This window comes from Hypanus sabinus, chromosome 16 (assembly GCF_030144855.1).
Source record: "Hypanus sabinus isolate sHypSab1 chromosome 16, sHypSab1.hap1, whole genome shotgun sequence".
NCBI classification, from domain to species: domain Eukaryota; kingdom Metazoa; phylum Chordata; class Chondrichthyes; order Myliobatiformes; family Dasyatidae; genus Hypanus; species Hypanus sabinus.
The window spans coordinates 34,318,868-34,341,278 of NC_082721.1; the positions used below are offsets into that span (position 1 = coordinate 34,318,868).

General features: G+C 39.9%; 1 protein-coding gene across 4 annotated transcripts in view; it reads left to right on the forward strand.

Annotated features, from left to right (window-relative positions):
* The window catches only part of LOC132406214 (phosphatidylinositol 4-phosphate 5-kinase type-1 gamma-like), a 232,539-nt gene that overhangs the window by 25,503 nt on the left and 184,625 nt on the right, over nucleotides 1-22,411 (forward strand). For 3 of the 4 annotated variants that reach the window (XM_059991545.1, XM_059991547.1, XM_059991546.1), the window contains exon 1: nucleotides 16,764-17,097. In XM_059991545.1, the coding sequence (XP_059847528.1) occupies nucleotides 16,995-17,097 (103 nt within the window). In that variant the 5' untranslated portion in view covers nucleotides 16,764-16,994. Of the gene's footprint in view, nucleotides 1-7,998; nucleotides 8,105-16,763; nucleotides 17,098-22,411 lie in introns of those variants that run through there. The other variant, XM_059991548.1, reaches the window with a different exon arrangement.

Below are 22,411 nucleotides of genomic sequence, written 5' to 3' on the forward strand. Positions count from 1 at the left end.
AAACACCAACAAAGATTTAAACCAATATGCCAATTAAAAACACCCTCAAATAAGAAGCAAAACAGACCTCAATCAAATGTTTCAGAATGGCCTAATGGAATGGTTGGACAGCTGGAAGATTTTGAATAATACATCACAGTTGAGCTTCAAGTGAAACCTATGATGTAAAGTAACAACTGAGTGAGGAGAAAGCTTGGAAAGGAATTCAGAGAAGAGAAGTGGGGATGGTAACAAAGTCCTTAAAGTTAGCAACTGGTTAAACATATTTATGGTGGACAGTTAACAATCTCCCTTGGCCATAATCAGGTGATCAAGAGGGACCAATACCCAATTTCAACCCTGAAAAATAGATTACACAGGCATTGGTAGAGGTTTCCAGGAAACAATGACAGACATGGATACTGGAATGTGAAGAATGATGAGGAGTTTTCACATTTTGCAGCACATTATTTAGACACTCCAAAACCCAACAAATGCTATTTGCCCTTAGAGTATGCTAGATCAAGTTTCAACAGAAACTACATGAAGCTTAGAAAGGATGTAGGAAAGCAGTGGGTAAGGCAGATGACATCCTTTCTATGGAATAGATGACTAATTCCATGACTATCATTGCCACAGGCCCATAGGAAGAATCAGAGAAGTCAAGTAGTCAAGTTCAAAGTGTGTGTGTGTGTGTGTGTGTGTGTGTGTGTGTGTGTGTGTGTGTGTGTGTGTGTGTGCGCGCGCTCCCTTAACTCCTGCTGGGGTCATCGGGGTGCTGTCATGACAAGCTTTTTGTACCGACCTTTTTGGTGATCGCTTATCATATGACATGTCTTGGGCATCTGAAACCTGTCAGAGCCCATCCCTCTCCAGGTAGTTTTTATTTTTATGAGGTCGAGTTGCTAGCCTCGACACTCAACCCCAGGCATGGATGGAGAGCGTAGAAGGGAGCCGGCTGGATTCAAACTCGAAATCTCTCGCCCCGAAATCCAGTGCTGATGCCGCTATGCCACCGGCTGGCCAGGTTCAAACTAAATGCTGACAAATGAATAAAGAACTGGTTAATTTATTATTGTCACATGTACTGAGGTACAGTGAAAAAACTTGTCTTCCATTCTGTTCATGTTCATTCTGTTCAATCCATTATGAACATGCATTGAGATTGTACAAGGTAAAACTATAACAGGGTGCAGAATAAAATGTTACAGTTACAGATGAAGTGCAGTGTAGGTAGACAATAAAGTGGAAGATCAGAATGAGGTAAATTGTGAGATCAAGAGACCATCTCATTGTACTAGGAAACCATGCAGTAGTCTTATAGGAGTGGGATAGAAGCTGACCTTGAGCCTGGTGGTATGTACTTTCATGCCTCTGTATCTTCTGTCAGATGGGAGGGGAGAGAAGAACTGGAGTGTATGGGGTCCATGACTATGCCAGCTGCACTACTGGAGCAGCAAGAAGTATAGACAGAGTCTATGGAGGGGTGGTTATTTTCAGTGGTGTACTAAGAAGTGCCCACCACTTTCTGCAGTTTCTTGCTGTCACGGGCAGAGTAGTTGCCATGATGCATCCAGATAAGATGCTCTCTATTGTTGCATTGATAAAAATTGGTGAGAGCCAAAAGGGACATGTCAAATTTCATTCGCCTCCAAAAGAAATAGAGGCACCGATGAGCATTCATGACCATGGCATCAATGTGGTTGGGCTAATAGAGGTTATTGGTGATGTTCACTTCTAGGGACTTGAAGTTCTCAACCTGAGAACCATTGATGTAAACAGAAGTATGTGCACCAACCCTCTCCTGAGATTAATGATCAGCTCTTTTATTTTGTTGACATTGAGGGAAAGGTTGTTGTCATTTTCCTCCAGTACTCTGAATCACTGTTATTTGAGATAGAGCCCATTACTGCAGCATTAGTGTAAATGAGTGCTTGATGATTGGCACAAATTTGTTGGCCAAAGATCTGTTTTGTGCTCTAGGACTCCATGACTAGAGTTGAGAGATTTAGGTATGAATACCGAATACTAGTTAATATGACATCCACAAAACACATTAGACCAGAGAAGAGACTATTGAGGACAAAAAGTTACAGATGTTTGGTCAGCAAGCGATGAACAGGTGGTTGAAATGATGAAACCAGTAAAGCCAGCATTAAAACATTATTGGTCATCCTGCATTGTGCTCTTCAGCTGACTTGATCCTGAATAAAGTATCCAAAATATGGCAGGAGAATTACGTCAGAAGATACATGATGACCAGTTGATAAAGAAGAAATTAGGTCAATTGTAAGAAAAGGTGATTCATAAGATATTGTGTAGGTCCTGGCACCTCATGGGTGCTGATGTGTTCATACACAGTAAGAAATGGTATCTCATAGCTGTAATCTATTACTCCAAGTTCCCATTTATCAGAAGGATAAAGGATTTGAGAGCCACAACACTGACCACAAGAATATGATCCCACTTCCAGAAAGGGTTTCATGAGAAACTCGTGTATGATAATAGAATTCAATTCATCCAGACTATAGTGGGCATTCTCAAAGCCTACTTGAGAAAATACAACAGGTTCAATGATTCCTCAAAACTTTTGGCCTATGTGCACTAAAAATGGAGAAGAAGCCCCGAGAATCTCTGGGTTATGCATCAGAACACAGCCTGTGTAGCAGCAGGAGAGGACCCGTCTCACAAAATATCCATCTGCTTGCTTCATCTGCCACTGTTTGCCCCATCTATGGAAGAATCTACAGTTTCCATATTGGATCAATTAACCACATTAGAATTCACAAACCTGAAATGAAAGTAATTCATCCTTAATCGCGAGAAAATACCTAAGAAGAACATAATGTTAATACAGAGTTTGCATTTCTGTTCACAATTGTGTCCTCATCCCTATACTATCTGAAAAGACTTGATTTCATAGAAAGACTTATCTAAACTGTCAGGCAGACACTTAACAAATGCCAAAGACCCACATCTTATTATTTCAAGCTTCATCTCTTATGATGGACGTGAATGCACCAGCTGAGCTACAGAATGACAGAAACTGTAAGATGAATTTGCTGGACAAAATATATCTTGAACGAGACTGACTGATGCAGAAATAAAAGGAAGCTAACATGACAACAATCATGCTAAGCAATAACTGAGTTGTTGTATCCAGCATGAAAACCAGGAATCCAGATAAAGTTTATAAATAATAAAAGTCAAAGTAGATCAAGTGATGGTATTGGTTAGAATACATTTATAGCTTCTGCATTGTATTTCTCAGCAGCTGTATCCCATTTTCATAAAATAAAGACAATGCAAGCTGTTTATTTGGGTTCTAATGCATAATTAAGGAACAGTTCTAGAAATAAGAAAATATAATGTTGATTTCAAGATTAAATGTTATGAAGCACTACTTCATTGTTTCCTTCGTATTTGCTTCATTTGAAGGTTATTCCAGATAGTCAAATCCATTCTTCCTAAATTGTTTTGAGAATGGTCTCTGCAGCCTTAGGACAGTAGGTTACTAAACTGATTTAGTTATGGGACATTCCCTGTTGCTAGGTTACAGGCTCCGGCAAAGCTATGCCAATGGGCTTGCAGGGATTAGTCTTCCATGGTGAGCCCTGAACATTTCTTGATGCAATCCCATCAGTGACACTCGGATCAGGCTTCCTGCTGTGATTCCTTATGGCTCTTAAAAGGTCAACAAATGGATACATCATTTGCAAACATGAGGAAATCTGCAGATGCTGGAAATTCAAGCAACACACACAAAACGCTGGTGGAACGCAGCAGACTAGGCAGCATCTATAGGAAGAAGTACAGTTGACGTTTTGGGTAAAGACTCTTTGTCAGGATTAACCGAAGGAAAAGATAGTAGGAGGGGGAGGGGGAAATCCAAAATGATAGGAGAAGACCGGAGGGGGAGGGGTGAAGCTAAGAGCTGGAAATGTGATTGGCAAAAGGGAGAGGGGATCATGGGACGGGAGGCCTAGGGAGAAAGAAATCTCCCTCTGGTGCTCCCCTCCCCCTTTCTTTCTCCCTTCTGCCAATCACCTCCTACTTTCAAATCTCTTACTATCTTTTCTTTCAGTTAGTCCTGATGAAGGGTCTCGGCCCGAAACGTCAACTGTACTACTTCCTATAGATGCCGCCTGGCCTGCTGCGTTCCACCAGCATCTTGTGTGTGTTGCTTGATACATCATTTGCATGGCATTGACTTACTGTATAAGTGACCAAAATCACCTAGGGCGGATGAGTAATGCTAATCTACAAAGGTATAGGGTGAGGGGTAAGAGGTATAGGAGGGTTCTGAGAACAAATGCACTCTTCTTATTGCTACCACAAGGAACGGGTACACACAGGAATCTGAAGACCCACACTCAAGATTTCTGGAACAGCTCCTTCCCCTCCATCATCTGATTTCTGAATGGACAATGAACCTACACAACAGGCACTTGCACAACACTTAATAAGTACGTAGACGTGTACGTGAATTGCCAAGGGATAGAAGGCTATGGGTCAAATGCTGCAAAATGGGGTTGCTACGAATAGGTCCATTATTGTTGGCATTGACGTAGTGGGCAGTGTGGCATATTACACACACACACACACACACACACACACATCTATGGAGAGATGAACTGGAGGAAGGTGGGGTTGGTGAGGGAAGCAAAGGAGAGCCATTGTCCAGCTTCAGCTCCCCAACAATTGAAGAATGACAATGATCTCCTTTATTGGGATCCTGATCATTATACTAGACACTGCTGTTAAGCCTATGCTCACTTTGACCCATTTGCATGACGGCAAGATCCAGAGATTTGTTGGACCTAGAGTCAAACAGTGGGAAGTCTTGGCATTTACTCTCTTGGATATATTTGGTTTCAAAGGAGGTATTGGAATGCACAGGCACAACAGGCTGCCTGCTAAATTTCACAGTTCTCACCAAATCAGAATCAGGTTTATTATCACTGACTTATGTGACATGGCATTTGTTCATTTGCAACACACACAAAAAGCTGGAGGAACTCAGCAGGCCAGGCAGCATCTATGGAAAAGAGTAAACAGTTGACGTTTCGGGCTGAGACACTTCACCAAGACTGGAGAGAAAAAGATGTGGAGACAGAGTTCAAAGGTGGGGAGAGGGGAGGGAGAAACACAAGATGATAGGGGAAATTGGGAGGGGTGAGGTGCAGAGCTGGGAAGTTGATTGGTGAAAGGACCAGAGAAGGGGGAATCTGATAGGAGAGGACAGAAGTCTATGGAAGAAAGAAAAAGGGGGAGGAGCACCAGGGAGAGGTGATCGGCAGGTAAGGAGATAAGGCAAGAAAGGGAAAAGAGGATTGGGAATAGATTGGGAAGGGGGGTCATGACCAGAAGTCTGAGAAATCAATGTTCATGCCATCAGGTTGGAGACTACACAGACGGAATATAAGTTGTTGCTCCTCCAACTTGAGTATAGCCTGATTGCAACAATAGAGGAGGCCATGGATGGACATGTCAGAGTGGGAATGGGAAGTGGAATTAAAATGGCCTGCCACTGGAAAATCCTGCTTTTTCTGGTGGACAGAGTGTAGGTGCTTGGTGAAGCAGTCTTCCAATCTACGTCAGGTCTCACTGATATACAAGAGGCCACACTGGGAGCACCAGATACAATAGATGACCCAAAATGATTCACAGGCAAAGTGTCACCTCACCTGGAAGGATGATCTGGGGACCTGAATGGTAGTGAGGGAGGAGGTGTAGAGGCAGGTGTAGCACTTGTTCCAGTTACAAGGATAAGTGTCAGGAGGGAGTTCAGTGGGAAGGGTTGAATGGACCGGGAAGTCGCGTAGTGAGTGATCCCCATGGAGTGCAGAAAGTGGGGGAGGGGTAAATGTACTTGATTGTGGGATCCCATTAGAGATGACAGAAGTTACAGAGAATTATGTGCTGAGGAGTGCAGAGGCTCATGGAGTGGTAGATGAAGACAAGAGGAACCCTATCCCTGGTGGGGTGGCAAGAGGACGGGGTGCGCGCAGACGTGCGCAAAATGGAAGAGATGCAGTTGACGGCAGCGTTGATGGTGGAGGAAGGGAAGCCCCTTTCTTCGAGAAGGGGGACAGCTTCTTCGTTCTGAATGAAAAGCCTCATCCTGAGAGCAGATATGGCAGAGATGGAGGATCTGAGAGAAGGGAATGGCATTTTTACAAGTAACAGGGTGGGAAGAGGTTCTTTTGCTCTGTATGGAGTGGAAAGACACAACGTTACTAAAAAAATTTTTTAAAAAACAAATAAACTGTTCAAAATAAATAAATAATGGGGTAGTTTTCATGGGTTATTTTAGTGTGGCTGCAAAGAAAATCCTGCTTTAAAATCTTATTATTGAAAATTACGTTCTTTTGTGTATTCTGCTCTCTCACTAGGCGATTATTCTGACTGTATGAATTGGACAATGAAGATTGCAGAACACTCGATCATAGATCTCACTTATCTAAAACCCAGTGAATCAGGCATCTTCTGGTCTATTTGACTCTACATCACTCTAGGTAAAGCTTGTACTCTGCAAACCATTGGATTATTTTTAGTTGAGTTGCTAAAATAAATGAGTATTAGTGATTGCAACTGATTTAATTTAGGATTTGGATGTTTTGCATTTGGTCTTAATGTAACAACTGGTGGGAAAATGAACTGTTGTTGTTTTGGTGGCAATAGAAACCTTTTTCTACCATAGCCTCCATTAGCAGCCTTCAAGACTCAATTTAATCTAAAAGACTGGAAGATCAGTAGGTGTTACAGACATTGTCCATGTGAATGCCTGTTTCTGTGCTTTGAGTCCTGTTTCTATGACACAATGAAACTGTGTAAAAGTGGATATGACAAAACCAAGATTCCTGTTTGTGTGTTTCTCAAGCACTCTGTCAAACCCAGCTAAAAATATAGGTCTGTGAGGTGGTGTGCACCTTCTGCTGTTTACACAGGGCTTCTGAGTGTCCATGATGCATGGATTTGATGTTCTTCATGTCACACCTGATGTTTCTTCTCCACTTTAAGCAGTTATTGTCCATAGAGGCCCAACAGTTAGTATAGGTACTGCATACTTTTAAGGAGACTTTGAACTCACCCTTAAATCTTTTCCTTGTCCCTTCGGTAAACTCTTTGCATGAGAGAGCTCTGAATAGAAGCTGTTTGGGATATTTGGTGTGAATTAGCATAATACCCTGCTAATAGACATGAAATAGAGGAATATGAGGTAGGGAATAAAGAGACAGGAGCAATGTTCAAAGGACTGTCAGCATGGTCTGATTTATCAGGATGAACAACATCAAAGTGGTAGACTGCAGAAAAGGGGAACAAATTATCTAGTTAGTGATGTGTCAGTTAAGTTGGAAAGATGGGTGATTGAAAGATGTTAGGATTAAAAACTAGCACAGGATAGGTTCTGGAAAATGTAATTTCATGTACTGTAAATACAACCGGTTTTATTTTTTCACTTTCATTGCTTGGATCACATTGAGCACTGTTACTCCTGATTTTACCGGCCAAAATTGAAAATTATTCCAGGATCATCCAGGAATAAAATGATAACCTCTGGCTTCTTTTCTCAGTGGTAAGACATCTTCCTAAACCCCTCTTCCTGATACCTTGCACCTTAAATTCTAATACAAGTGTGAGGAACTCATTGATTTATTTTGTCATAATGGAGACCATTAGATTCCATTTTTGATTCCTTCCATTGCTGTAGCTCTCAGGGGTAAACTGTCCCCGCTCAAATCCATAATGATTTTCTCCTGGAAATCTACATTTGACTCCTTCCAATAAAAACGTACAGCTTATTTCCAAATGACTTGCAGGAAAAGAGAGGGATCTGAAATCAAGACGGAAATTTTTAAAATTGAGGTCCCGTCAGTCAAGGAGTCAATTATGTCATTAACAGCATTGACTTTATTCGTATGGCAACAAATAATACTCAGGCTTCTCTAGGGATGATTCTCTAGGTGACTGATTAGGCTTCCTGCTCCTAATCACTTTCCAATGATTCCATTCCAGACGGCAGGGTTAAGTGCTGAGGGATGCGCCGAAACTTGATGTAGCCATTGCAGGAAAAGACTGCTGCTAAAGGTCCTTCTGCCACTAGAAACTGGCTCAGACCTTTGTAAGTACCTCTTCGATTACAAAACATTCTCACACTACAAACACAGATAACTGATTACATTAAGAATGTATAGACTGGCGAGCACTACGAATGCAAAGAAAACAATGCACTGTTTATTGTATATTTTTATTTCTTATACCTATTTTATGAATAATGCTTATTTTGAAATGAATGAAAAAATATGCAATAAGTGAAATTATTATGCTTGAATGTTGGCTGAGAACAGAATTTAGAGTACAGGAAATATCTTTCTGCAGCTGAATAGCAAGAATCTCCAGGGAATCAGATTTTTTATATCTAATGGTGCTTCGTATTTATCAAATTATTACTCCAGCAAGATGATAATACTGCGAGAAATCAATAAAGTTCTAAATGAAATTGACTAAGTGAAATTAATAGTGCAAATGACAGATTTTGAGAGAGAGGATAGAGAGTTTCAACAAAATGGTTCTAATGTTAATATTCTGAAAATAATAAACAGTGCACAGGGTATGGACAGAGATATTATTGAATCATAATAAATTGCTTAATAATAAAGGATACTCAATGCAGCAAGATGGTATTCCCACTGAGATCACAATCTGCTGCTTATTCTGTTTATTGTTGTTTCCAATTATAAATAACACAAAATGTGACATCATTATCCTGAACAACACTTGGAACTATTTCAATTGTAGGCTTTAATTGATATAAAAAACACAAAATTCTGGCAGAATTCAGCAGGCCAGGCAGCATCTATGGGAGGAGGTAATAACGACGTTTCGGGCCGAAACCCTTCATCAGGAGTGAAGTAACATGGAATGGTCGAGGGGGGATAAGAAGTGGGGGGGAGGGATAAAGTAGAGAGCTGGGAAGTGATAGGCTGGAGGGAAATGGGCTGGGGGGGGGGGAAGGTGGAGAATTATGGGAAATAAAACAGAAAGTAGGGCTGAGGGGAGATTATAGTGAGGGGGGAAAAAGAGAGAGAAAGAGAACCAGACTAAAATAATAGATAGGGATGGGGGTAAGGGTGGGGGGCAGGGGTATCAACGGAGGTCAGTGAGTTGGATGTTCATGTCGGCAGGAAGGAGGCTACTTAGGCGGGAGATAAGGTATTGCTCCATCGACCTGCGACCAACTCACTGACCTCTGTTGGTACCCCTGCCCCCCACCCTTACCCCCATCCCTATCTATTATTTTCATCTGGTTCTCTTTCTCTCTCTTTTCCCCCCTCACTAAAATCTCCCCCCAGCCCTACCTTTCTTTCTCTTTTATTTCCCATAATTCTTCACCTTCCCCCTAGCCCATTTCCCTCCAGCCTATCACTTCCCAGCTCTCTACTTCATCCCTCCCCCCACTTCTTATCCCCCCCTCGACCATCCCATGTTACTTCACTCCTGATGAAGGGTCTCGGCCCGAAACGTCGTTATTACCTCCTCCCATAGATGCTGCCTGGCCTGCTGAATTCTGCCAGCATTTTGTGTTTTTTATTTATTTCCAGCATCTGCAGATTCACTCGTGTTGGCTTTAATTGATATCTTTATTTTAACCTCTTGACATTGAAATAAAACATTTCACAGAAAGCACGCATAAACCTTTGGCAGATGAGAGCTGTCAAACAATCTAATCTCAATGCTGTACATTTGAAAGGAACGCCTCTGCCCTAATCACATTCTGTGGGAAAGAGCTCAGCCAGATCAGTTCACCAACTAAAGCCTCCTGCTGGAAAATGGACGCTTGAATGTAAGTGAGGGTCAGTGAAGCTCCACTCAGATTCATCCCGTAGTTATGAGGCCTGATGATATTGGCATATAAAGAATGGTCATCTTATGCGAAGTATGAAGAAGCACTCTTTGCCTGTGAAGCTTAGCTCATGAGAACATAGCACTCTCAAGCCAGTCCATTATAATTGTGTGTTCCCTTCTTTCAGTTAGTCCTGATGAAGGGTCTTGGCCCGAAATGTCGATTGTACTTCTTCCTATAGATGCTGCCTGGCCTGCTGCGTTCCACCAGCATTTTGTGTGTGTTGTTTGAATTTCCAGCGTCTGCAGATTTCCTCGTGTATTCTTGTGCTGGTTCTAGCTTTTCAATTGAAGCTCACTATCCTAGTCCTGGTTCTTTATTATTTGGTCTATTATTTTGTATCTTTCCTTTTAAGATACTTGTTACATTTCTTTATTAGTTATGTTAGTATATCTGTCTCAATAGCTATGGATGATGAAGTATTCAATGAGCTAACAAAGTTCATGTTTGACCCTCAACAGCAAACTTATCCAAGATCTGTACCCCAAGCCATCTGTTGTTTATTTTTTATAATAAGAAGGCCACTAACCCAGTGCCTTCAGCACAAGATGATATGGAAAGGAAAAATAAATGGATTCAAAATCTGAAATATCTTGGGATGTTTTCTCGTATTGAGGGTCCTGTATAAGTGAAGCTTCAGATGGCAGTAAAGTCACAAGTTCCCGGAACTGGGGTAAATTCTAGTTTCTAAGTATTGATCTTCTAAGGTGCTAGTGTATATTATGTAGCATAGCTCATCCTACAATCCTTGTAAGGTCACTTTTATACAGAATGGGTAATTTTCAGTCAGGTCTCTGGCTCTCAAGCTCAGAGGGGAAGGGGGTAGAAGAGGAGAGAAGTAGTGATAGGGGATTCCATGGTTAGAGGAGCTGACAGGAGATTTAGTGATTGTGAAAGAGACACCCAGATGGTATGCTACCTCCCAAGTGCCAGGGTGAGTGATGTCTCAGATCGGGTCCACAGCATTCTAAAGGAGGACAGTGAACAGCTGGAGGTCGTAGTACATATTGATACCAATCACATAGGTAGGAAAAGGGATGAGGTCCTTAAGGGAAGATATAGGAAGCTAGACAGAAGTCTGAAAAGCAGGTCCTCAAATCAGTAATCTTTGAATTGCTGCCTGTGCCATGTGTCAGTTAGAGTAAGAACAGGATGATTTGGCAGATGACTATGTGTCTGAGAAATTTATGCCAGGGGCAGGATTTCATATTTCTGGTTCATTTGGATCTCTTCTGGGGAACAAATGGCCTACGCAAAAAGAAAAAGTTACACCTGAACCCAAGGGGGACCAATCTTCTTGCAGGCCCGTTTGCTAGAGATGTTGGAGAGGGCTTAAACTAACTTGGCAGGAAGTTTGGGAACCAGATTGCGAAGGCCAAGGATGGGGCATTTGGTGTATAAGGAGGTATAAGGGAGTCTGTGAAGAAGGACAGATAGATGATAGGGGAAAATTGCAGTCAGTGGGATGAGATGAAGTGTAACATGGGACCAAAATCAAAAAGGGACGTGAATACAGGACTGAAGGTGTTATATTTGAATGCATGCAATACTTGGAATAAGGGAGATGATCTTGTAGGCAGTTAGAGATTGCCAGAATCGACACTGTGGGCGTCACTGAGTTGTGGTTGAGAGCCTAACATTCAAGGATATCATTGTATCAAAAGGCAGAGGGAGTGGGGTAACTTTATTAATAAAAATGAAACATTATCCTCAGAAAGATTGGAAGATGTAGAATCCTATGGGTCGAATTAGAAACTGCAAGGTTAAAAAAAAAACCCTGATGGGAGATATATACAGGCCTCCAAACAGTAACCAGAATATGGGGTACAGATTACAATGGGAGATAAAAAAGGCAGATAAAAGGGGAATTTCAATATGCAGGTACGTAGATTGGGAAAATCAGTTTGGTGCCGGATCGCAAGATAGGGGAGTGTTGAACGCCTATAAGTTGGCTCTTTAGAGCACCTTCCAGTTGAGTCAGCTAGGGAAAAGATAATTCTGGATGGGATGTTGTGTATTGAACCAGATTTGATTAAGGAATTTAAGGTAAAGAAACCCTTGGGAGCCCGTGATAATAATAAGATATAATTCACTCCGTAGTTTGAAAGGGATAAGATAAAATTACATGTTTCAGTGTTACGGTGGAGTAAAGGGAATTACAGAGACATGAGCGAGGAGCTGGCCAAAGTTGACTGGAAGGGGACACCAGCAGGGAATATGGTAGAACAGCAATGGCTAGAATTTCTGGGAACAATTCAGAAGGTGCAGGATAGATAGATCCCAAAGAAAAGGAAGCATTCTAGAGTGAGGATGAGGCAACCATCTCAGACAAGGGAAGTCAAAGACAGCATAAAAGCAAAAGAGGGTGCAGATAATATAACAAAAATTAATGGGATGTTAGAGGATTGGGAAACTTTTAAAAACCAACAGAAGGTAATTAAAAAAGTAATAAGAAAAGATGAAACATAAAGGTAAGCTAGCCAATAATATAAAAGAGGATACCAAAAGATTTTTCAGATACTTGCAGAGCTAAATGGGCCGAATAGCCTAATTCTGTTCCCATGTCTTATGGTCTTGAGGTATTCTTTGTGTGTACTATGTATTATTATTCTGCTTCTAACCAGGCATCAGATGTAAATTATTATTATGTTCACTTCTGTTTTGCTTCCTCTCTTCAATTTTATCACCTCTTCTCGGACAAGCTGCATTGTTTGTATATTCCTATCACACTTAATACAGGAAAATATCCTAAGGTGCTTCACAGACCTGTAATCAGATAAGTACTGTTTACAAACTAGAGATAGAGATATTAGGAAGGGGGACCAAGAATATGTCTAGAAATAGATTTTAAGGAGCGATACAAAGAAGAAGCGGGAGATGACAACATTAAAGAGGGTAGCTTGAGATTAAGAACCAGGGACATCCAATTTATGGCCTGTATATAAAATCTTGACCATGGCATTCATTACTGAATAATGTACTGGCTCAGATATTCTACAATGCATTAGACTCAATGTCATTAGGGGACATATTATAGATAGAGGAAAGCAATATTTCACAGAGCGCTCTATGACAGGTCAGCTGCAGAAATGGAAGATTATGGAGGATGTCAAAGAAAACGCCAGTGTCCATGGTTGGAACATCTTTTGAGGCTTGGCAGTAGAGCATGGGGAGAGGTCAAAAAGAACTAGCTTGGAAAGATGAGAAATTGGGATCAAAAGACAATTGGGACAGTGGAGACTTGAAGTTAGTTTGCAGGAGGTATTACGAACTGAGAGAGTGGTGAGGTGGAAAGAAATTCTTAATAGATGGAGAATGGAAAGAGGATTGAGATCTGAGTGGGGAGGGTATGCAATCAGATAGAGAATTGAGATGTTTGAGGTGTGGGATGCAGTTGGAAAGTTAAACAGGAATAGTCAGGTGAAGATTTGGAGAAAGGATGACTTCAAGGAGATAATTACTGGGTGGGACATTTGGGGTAATCAGCAGAAAGGGAAGGTGCACATTTGGGTAACCAGTAATCTCCCAAAGAGTAAAAGCCACAGTCATTTGGATGAGTCTGCATTCTGAACTCAGCCCCTTTAATTTACACCATCTCTTGAGAAGACCCCACCATAAGAGACGACCCCATCTCTTCAATTAGGTTCTGTCTCAGTATTTCAACTCCTTGACATTTGTGGAGATCACAACTACAGTAGGTGTTTACAAATGAGCATTGTATGTTGCTTGACATCCAGCTAAGGGTTTATGCACTCAGAGGAACTTTAACAAGTGGCCTTCTGCTCTAATCTGAAAGCAATCCCATAAGTACAAATGTTTGGATACTCCTCATCTATGTAGATAAAGACATGACTTCTGATGGTGCATTAAAAAGGGGGGGGGGGGGGGAATGAAGAATTCTGGAGCCTGAGGAAATCCAGAAGAAGAAAGTAAGTTCAGTTGGGGTTAAGAGGTTAAATTTGAGATCATGCTTTACAATATTTGCCTCAGGTGTGGTGGATTATGAAAGGCTGGATGTGAGTTTGTTTAAGGGAACAGGATCTTGAGATGGATTGCACATGAGCCAGTCACCATCTAACACATTGCTCAAGCAACAACATCTGTGTGTTTGTCCCAGACGATGGCTAGGCTCAGATTCTTCAACAGATCTCTTGTACACTGAAAATGAATTCTTGATCTCTCCATCTACCTCACTGTGATCTTTGCATCTATTTGTTTACCTGCATTCCACTTTCTCTGTAACTATAACAATACATCATGCATCTTGTTATTGTTTTTCCCTTTGCACTTCCTTGATGTACTTCTGCTTGGAATGATTTGCATGAATATCATGCAAAACAAAGTTTTGCATTGAATCTTGGTACATGTGACAATAATGCAGTTTCTAGTGCTAATAGATTAACTGCAGTCACCCATTCTCTTGGCCTGCACTTGAAGTTCAGCCACTTGGGTTTGGCTGGTGTTGGTGGAACTGCACACAATAAACAGTCATCCTCTTTTGAGATGAAGTAAAAATTGTAACACCAAAGGAGGCAAAAAAGAAAACCACAGAAGCTAAGCAGTGTCAGAAGTGCACCACAGATCTGTCAAGCTTTTTATATGCTCAGTTCCAACATGCTCAGTTCCAACCATTGTCTATTCTCTGCATTTACTCTAAATAACCTACAGAGTACTCAAATTTTCAGTTTCGCTGTTTCTGATTTTAGGCATTTGTATGTTTTTCACCTTTATCAATGAAGAAAAAAGTTTTACAAATAAAATGTGTATCAAATGTTCAGCAGAGCCACAAACTATTGCAATATATACAAGACACAAGAAATAGATTTCACAATCACGCCATAGGATTGCATCTTCTCTAATTAGAGAAGCTGCAAGATTTTGCATGGAATGACTTCACACTGTAATTAAAGAGCTGATAATTATAATGTGCAATCACTAATCTGCAGCCTTATTATTAACTCTGGTACTGATAAGACTTCCAGATAATATGAGTCTAAGAATGCCTCTTTAAAAATGGAATATTTGCCAAATAGTTATAAAACTCAAAGACCTTTGCTCAGTCTCTTTACAAAAGCAAGCCACCGTTGATGGTGGAAACTTGAAATAAAACCGGAAAATGCTTGGTCAGGAAACATTATTGGAGGAATTAACATTTCTTGCTAATGACATTTCACCTTACAGGAAATGCAGAGTTCCTCTAGCTGATCTTAACTAAAACAGCTTTCACTGTTCATTGGGCTGAGTTTAGGAAAGGGAAAATCAGCCAAGCACCTTCCCTAGTCTCTGTATACCTACAGGAAACTGGGCAGATTTTGAATTGATTGCATGCCCTCCACAATGACAGAACTATACAGTAGTCACGCCCGATTTAGTTGCACACTCTGCTCATTTTGACTAGGCTGCAGGGGCTGAGCTCAGGTTGTTGGGTCCATAATCAAATAAGTCAGATTATAGGATTGGGCTAACTTATGATGCATCTGCCAATGAATAGTTGATAATATGTACTATTAAGGCCTGCAGATACATAATGACCACTTGAATTATTCACTTGAAATGTCTAATGAATGGCTGCCATGTAAAAAGCCATTGGGTGGCATGGCAGACTAGTGGTTAGCGCAATGCTTTACAGCGCCAGTGACTGGGGTTCAATTCCTGCCACTGCCTGTAAGGAGTTTGTAAGTTCTCTCTGTGACAGCATGGGTGCTCCAGTTACCCCCAACAATGCAAAAATGTACAGGTGAGTAGGTCAATTGGTCACATGGTTGTAATTGGGCAGTATGTGCTTGTTGGGACAGACGAGTCTGGTCCTGAGCTGTATCTCTAAAATTAAAAAAGAATCTTCAAAAAAAAGTTAATTGCTATCATGAGAAAAACTAAAATGGAGTTAAATTTGGAGCATAACAATTGGCATGTTCAAGTTTGATGGCGTAGACAAGTTTAACATATGTATTTCAACATTCTCACTAATAAAGCTTCAATTGCTCTTGTTTATTTCCTAAATTCACAATATGGATCTTTAACTTCTTTGATTCTGTTGACTAAACTATTCTTTGCCTCTAGTGTTTTACTGTTCTTCTAACCTTCAAAAAAAAACTTTTGATCAATCTTTTGGTAGTATTCTACCAAGTATTGGTGTCAATTCCCAAATAACTGCACATGGATCTTATCATGGCTCTTAATAGAGGTGATAAATAAACAGTGTTACATCTCACCTTGAAATGTTGTAGGATTGACAATTCTGACTGATTCCATTGCTTGTGATTACATCAGTTCTCTTCTGGTTTAATTATCAGATGTCCCATGAAATTTTGGAAAATTATTCACACGGTAGAAAAATGAACAAGTAAATATGTTTATATTTATCTAATCATGTGATGGATGGGATGGAATTTTTAAATGCTCTAAAATATTTTTATGATGTAAAGTGTGATTTGAGTTGTCAAAGTTTGGGAGAGAATACATTACAGAGCATCTGGTTTCCTACACCTCCACCTACACCTTCCAGCTTTTTTTCCATCTTCACAGTACGCTGATCTACCAGTTAACTGGGAAGTACAGCTCGCTCTTCCATGACGATAATTACTCAGAGTAACACACCACCTTCTCCCAGATTCTATGTTGTTAGGGTTAATAAATAAAAGTATGAAAATGAAATTAAAACATTTAAAAATTCCAGTTGGATTTCCCATGGGTTGCTCACACAAGTACCACGGTGATTAACTAAGTCCTGCAACTTGGTCAACTCTTGAACATGAGCAATGACGTAATAAAATCAGGTTGAAATGAATGACGTTTTCGAAAAGGGGATCTACCTGACCGTGATGACGTCGGTGATGTACGCGCCGTGCAATGACGCGCAGTTTCTGGTGTACACGGAGCCGTGACGACGCGGCAGCGGGCTCCGTTGATGTTTTTGTTGCTGGTGCGAGGAGCCGGGTGGCCGTTACTTACCGTGTGAATGAAAACCCGGTCGCTGACCAGTCTCGCGCCTTCGGCAGAAACAAAGCGGTTGCTCTCACTGCAACCGAATCCGGTAACGTATTTCAAAAACAAATCCTCCCAGCGCAAGGTTTCTCCGTAATTACACACAAAATCTTGTCAGGGCTGAATGGAACCGGACGGAGCGTCGACGGAGGCCGGAGGTGAGAGCGAACCACCGGCGGCCGGGAAGGCGGCGATCGCGGGAGCCGAGGGAGACCTGAGCGCTATAGGTAAGAGTGGGAATATATAGCTGCGTAGATCGGTGTATGTTAATCTCTCCACTGGAGGGTCGGTGCCGTGATCTCGCCCCCATTGAAGGGGATCAGGTGTTTTACGGTGTTAGGTCTACCCCGACCCCTTTGGGGCGACGGTGTGCGGTAGTGTGCAGGATCCAGATACACCGTCCCTACTCCCACCACCCTCAGCTGCCTGCCTCACCACCACTTTTATCCAGGCTGCTCTAAGAAACGCAACCGCAGTAAAAACCTCTTTTATGTAAAAAGGCACAGCTGATGTGGAATTTGAGAGCGCACACTGATATCCTGCTGCTCTGAAAGATGCCCTCTGCAGCACTGCCACTTCTTCAAAGGTACCACAAACATTAACCGTTTTTCAAATATTTAAACTTTATTACATAAACCCGCCATTGCTTGAATGATCTTGTTAACAAAGACCAAATTACTCATAAGGGAATGTCTTAGCAAATAATTGGAGGGTTAAGAAATGCAGAAGGTCAGCTCTGCATGATCCCTTTCACTATTTTGATAATATACAAGAATTTCATATTGCTCCTGTATCCTGGTTTGGGTGTGAAGAGAATTTTTTTTGTTTGGGTTGGTGTTTTCCATTTTGGGAGTATTTATGATGTGTTTTGGAAAATGAAATATGTAGGTTTGATATCCACTTATTGGAGTTAAAATCTTGCAGTGTTATTTTCTAATGGGAACATCTTGCAAGTATAAATACGTTTATAGAGACTAATGGCTTTGATTCTGATAGCGAGTTATTGACAGGAAAACTAAATACTTACTACAAATTAAGTGGTCATATGAAATTAAGTATAAAACTAAATAATGATCTCACAAACCCTTGAGGGTATTGAATCTATGTCTGAAAGCCCATGTAATAAAATACTGAAAACGTTTATTTCCTGCTGAGCTTGGAACAAGTACTCTGCTATCAGCATGATGCAGATATTTCACTGGAAGAAACAAAGGAGTAATATTTTTGGTCAGAAATCTTAACTTTTTCATCATAAAGCAGTTAATATGGTAAGGGGTCATGCAAAATTGTTTGCCAAATGATTTTTAATGTAATTTCACGTAACATTATGTAGTGGATGACTTCAGAAGCAGAATACAAATTGATGCTGGGTGCAATTGGGCTTTTGCAATAAAAATAAATGCTTTGGGTTAGTGTGAATGTAAATCAGAAAAAACAAAGTTGTGAAAAATTAAGTATTTGTAAATGAGACTTCTCTAAAATCATTCAATTTAGGCACTATATAATGCAAATACTGTGCTTTGTGACTGCAATTGCTGTCACAAGATGTTTGCAATGTTGTGAAGGATATGGGGTAATTCAAGGAGGGAACTATATGAAGAGTAGATAACGAAATCATAAGCAGTGAGAGAGTTTGAAGAAGGCTTTTAAAGGTGGTAAGATAAGGGAATGTCTAGCAGATTCAAAGTAGGTGCTGACTTGTAAGTTTCACTGTCTTATGTAGCAGAAGAATAGATGGTAAAATGTCAGTAAGCAGTGGAAAATATCCTAGTGAATGAGAGCTTGAAATTAGGGAGAGTGGCCTGAAGAGAGACCATGGAAAGATTTATAAGTAACAATGCACATACAGTTATAAATTGCTTGAGATTCAGGAAAGTAATGAGGGAAAGGTTGATGGACAAGTAAAGCTAGATGTCTGTGATTTGTCTCCCTTAGTTTTAAGGAAATGAGATGTTTATAATGCAAATAATAAAGGTTAACAAATACTTAAAAATGAAATATATAGTCTATCAGGACATGATAGATCTTAATCATTTTCTCTTTTCCATTCCTAAAGCATTATACCATTCAATCTATCCCTATCCAATGAATGCAGTGGAATGGTTGGATTTAACCTAGGAGCTTCTGGTGCACTGAAATGCTACAATGGACTTTGGTCTCTATTTTGGGTAGAGAAAGATGCCCCCCTCCCTGGGGTAGGTGTTGGGGGGGGGGTTCAAAATGATTTGCTTCCAATCCTCTTCATCAGTTGTGACAGATTGTAAAGTAAATTTGAGATCCATAATTGGTGATTAATGGGTAAGGTGAATGGGTAGTGTGTGATGGTTGAGTATGGGTTCCATTCACCATCGTCACTGGGTTTCTATCTTCTCCAGATGAAGACTCTTGATTATCAGTATTATCCTAACTGCAGCTTCATTTTCAACAGTCATGGTCCAAGGATTGCCATGAATTGAGGGGGAGGGGTGGGCGATGTAACTTTTTTTTAGGGGGGCTTTGAGAAAATCCTTGAAGCTTTTTCTCTGTTGTTTTGGTAATCATTTAATTGTAGAAGTCTGATGTAGGGCTTGTGAACAGTGTGACTCATCTGTTCAAGCTGGTTGAATGTCTCGCTGCATGGAATGTTGGCCTGAGAGCGCTGATGTTGATGTTGTGCTGGGCAGCAGTAATCTCTATCCTCCTGCATATTTGCCTACAGCAGGCACCTCAAAATATTAGGGAAGCCCAACTGACATTCATTCTGAAATAAGTGGTTCTATTTTATTCCTGATTATTGATTGAAACGATGACCTTAAATAAAGTTAACAAAGAGCATAATTGTTTTATCGGTCATCAATTCTGAGGACCTTCTGTGTGAATGGCATGCACTGTCTTAGAAAGAAGAAGAAATAACAAGAAATCTACAGAAAGTTTTGGGTATATATAGCTCTTGCTTAGGAATTAAAATGAAAGAGACGGATTAACCTTTCAGGTATGATCTAGCCATCAAGAGTTAACCTTTCTGCCTGATTTATATACTGACTAATTACTCATTTTATTGGTTGTCTTTTAGTTTGAGCAGCATTGTTGTTTTAGTATTTCCAAGTTATGTAACCAGCATTCTATTTTTCTTGAAAGAAATAACATCTATTTATTGTAATGCTTTTCATCTTTGGAATATTCTGAAGAGTTTCTGAACCAATTAGTTATTTTTGAAGCATAGTTATTGCAATGTTTCATAAGGGAATTTCTTATCCACAATCAAAAATGAAATTGATATCCAGTGAGAATATACTATATTTTGTAGCATTGATTGCATGATATGAAATTGGTCAGGAAACTGGAGGAATGTTCTTTCTTTACTAATGTTATGGAATAGTTTATGTTGACTTGGGAAAGATGAAGCTTCTATTCCACTTATCCTGAAAAAATTTATCCTCCAAAAATGCAGTGTTCCCTTACAGGAATTGTACTTAATCCCAAATTCTTCAGAATCAGTGTTCCCACCTTATAGCCAAAACTGACATTTTTTAATGTATTTTAATTTCAGTCCATTTTTGTGATTTTTTTTTCTGTTCCTCCTTTCTCAGAGAAGCAGAAAATCTATCATACATTGTGGTTTTAGAATGGCTTTGATATTTTGCCAAATGGTTTCAATTTGAAGCCTGTTTATTGTAACTGAAGTTGCTGCTTATTCCATCCATTTCATTAAGGCCTTTAAGTACACTTATTTAACATTGTATAGAACTCTCTGTTGAATTTATTTCAATTCCATTGGCTAGGAGCAATTGTATGCATGTCTTTAGGATTTATAGGTGGCTTGTACGTGGTAGCAGCTTCTCTTCATTAAGAACTCTCATCTTTGTGAAGTGGATAAATACTAAGAATGCATAGCAAGAAATGGACCATTCTATGTGTATTTGGTTGCATATTGTTAATCTTATGAAAGTGTCTTTAATTCTTTCTATTTCATGTACTTATTTAGCTTGCCCTTTAAATGGAAAATTTCCCTTCAATTTCCTATTGTGCTCATTAATAACCTTTATTTATATTGCTTAGATTTGGTCTTCAGCTTAGGGTGGAAGTGCTTTCTCCTGTCCAGTCTATTGAAATTCTTCATATTTTTAAAGACATCCAGTGGGTTAGCCCTCCAGCTTCTGTTCATTTTTTCCAATAGTCAAATCTTTTCAGTCTTTGAGTAGATATAATCCTTCATTCTCCTAATGTAATTTCAAATCACATTTGCATCATCTGTATTGCCACTATATCTTTTTATTAGTGAGTGAACACAAAGGTATACAATTTTGGCCCATTCTGCTGCATCAATCCCTTGGAAGAGCAACACTCACTTAGTTCCAATCTTTGATGCATCACCCATCCCTATGACTATTTTATAAGTGCATTGGTTTTCCTTTATTTTCCATTAAAACTGTTTCTACAAATCTTAATTGGGAGGTCATTCCAAATTTCAAACTCTAACCATTGATGGTTTGGTTATTTTTCAAGTCAGTGTAATTCTTTGTGCCCTCTCCTCCATCTCTCCTCTCCCAGATTTCCACTGGTATTGGAAACTACTTCTTTCTGTAGTACAACCCACTACCCTTTGACTTTAAAACACTAACTGAATCTGCTCACCTTCTCCAGTTTAAGGAGCAATATTCCTCTTATAATTACATAGTTTTTGCATATAGTTGTAATGTCTTCCTTAGAAACATCCCAGTGAGCTGCTTCACCATAGCCTTCATATTGCTTTTAACTTGCAGTGCCCAGATTACCATTGGCTTTCCTTTATTGTTTCTGTGCTACATCATGGTAATTGCTGGTAAGTTAATATCAGTTCTCAAGCTTATTAAATCGTATCAATGAATATTAGCTTATGAGTACTGCTTTGGAACCTTAATATTAATTTGCTGCAAAGTAATCCAGTGACAATAGTGTAAAATCAAAATGCCTTCAAGTTTGAACTCTGTCAAAATCAATAAATACGTTACACAGGTAATTGTTCCTTATTTTAGAGCATTTGTGGAGGTTTGTAGATTGGGAGATCCTTTCATGGTTTCTAGGAAGTAATGATTAGTGACAGTAATGTATTTGCTTCTGAAACTGCCCATATTAAATCTAAATTACAGAAGCTAGGTATGATATTGAATTTGTTGAGCTGCTTGCAAGAAAGATTGAGCTTTATAGTCAATAAAGGGTCACTGTTTGGGCATCAGTTGATCTAACATGACATCATGAATGCATGTTATTTCAGTTTGTTTTTTTTTAACTTTTCCCCCATTCACCATCTTTTTGCCTCATTTATCTGGTGTCTGTTTTCAAATGAACAGTGGCGTCACACACACAAACTACACCTGGACATTTAACATTTGACTGCAAAATAAGACCCAAAGCACATTGTTGCCTGGGTCTAAGATTGGTTTTGAATCATGGAGTAAATTTTTGGTTTTTCAACTATGTGCTTTAATCAGTATTGACTAATATTATTTCTGTATTAGCCCATGCCTATGCATTATTTCTAATCTTGTGATTATGAAATAATTGAAATTGCAGTGAATTGTG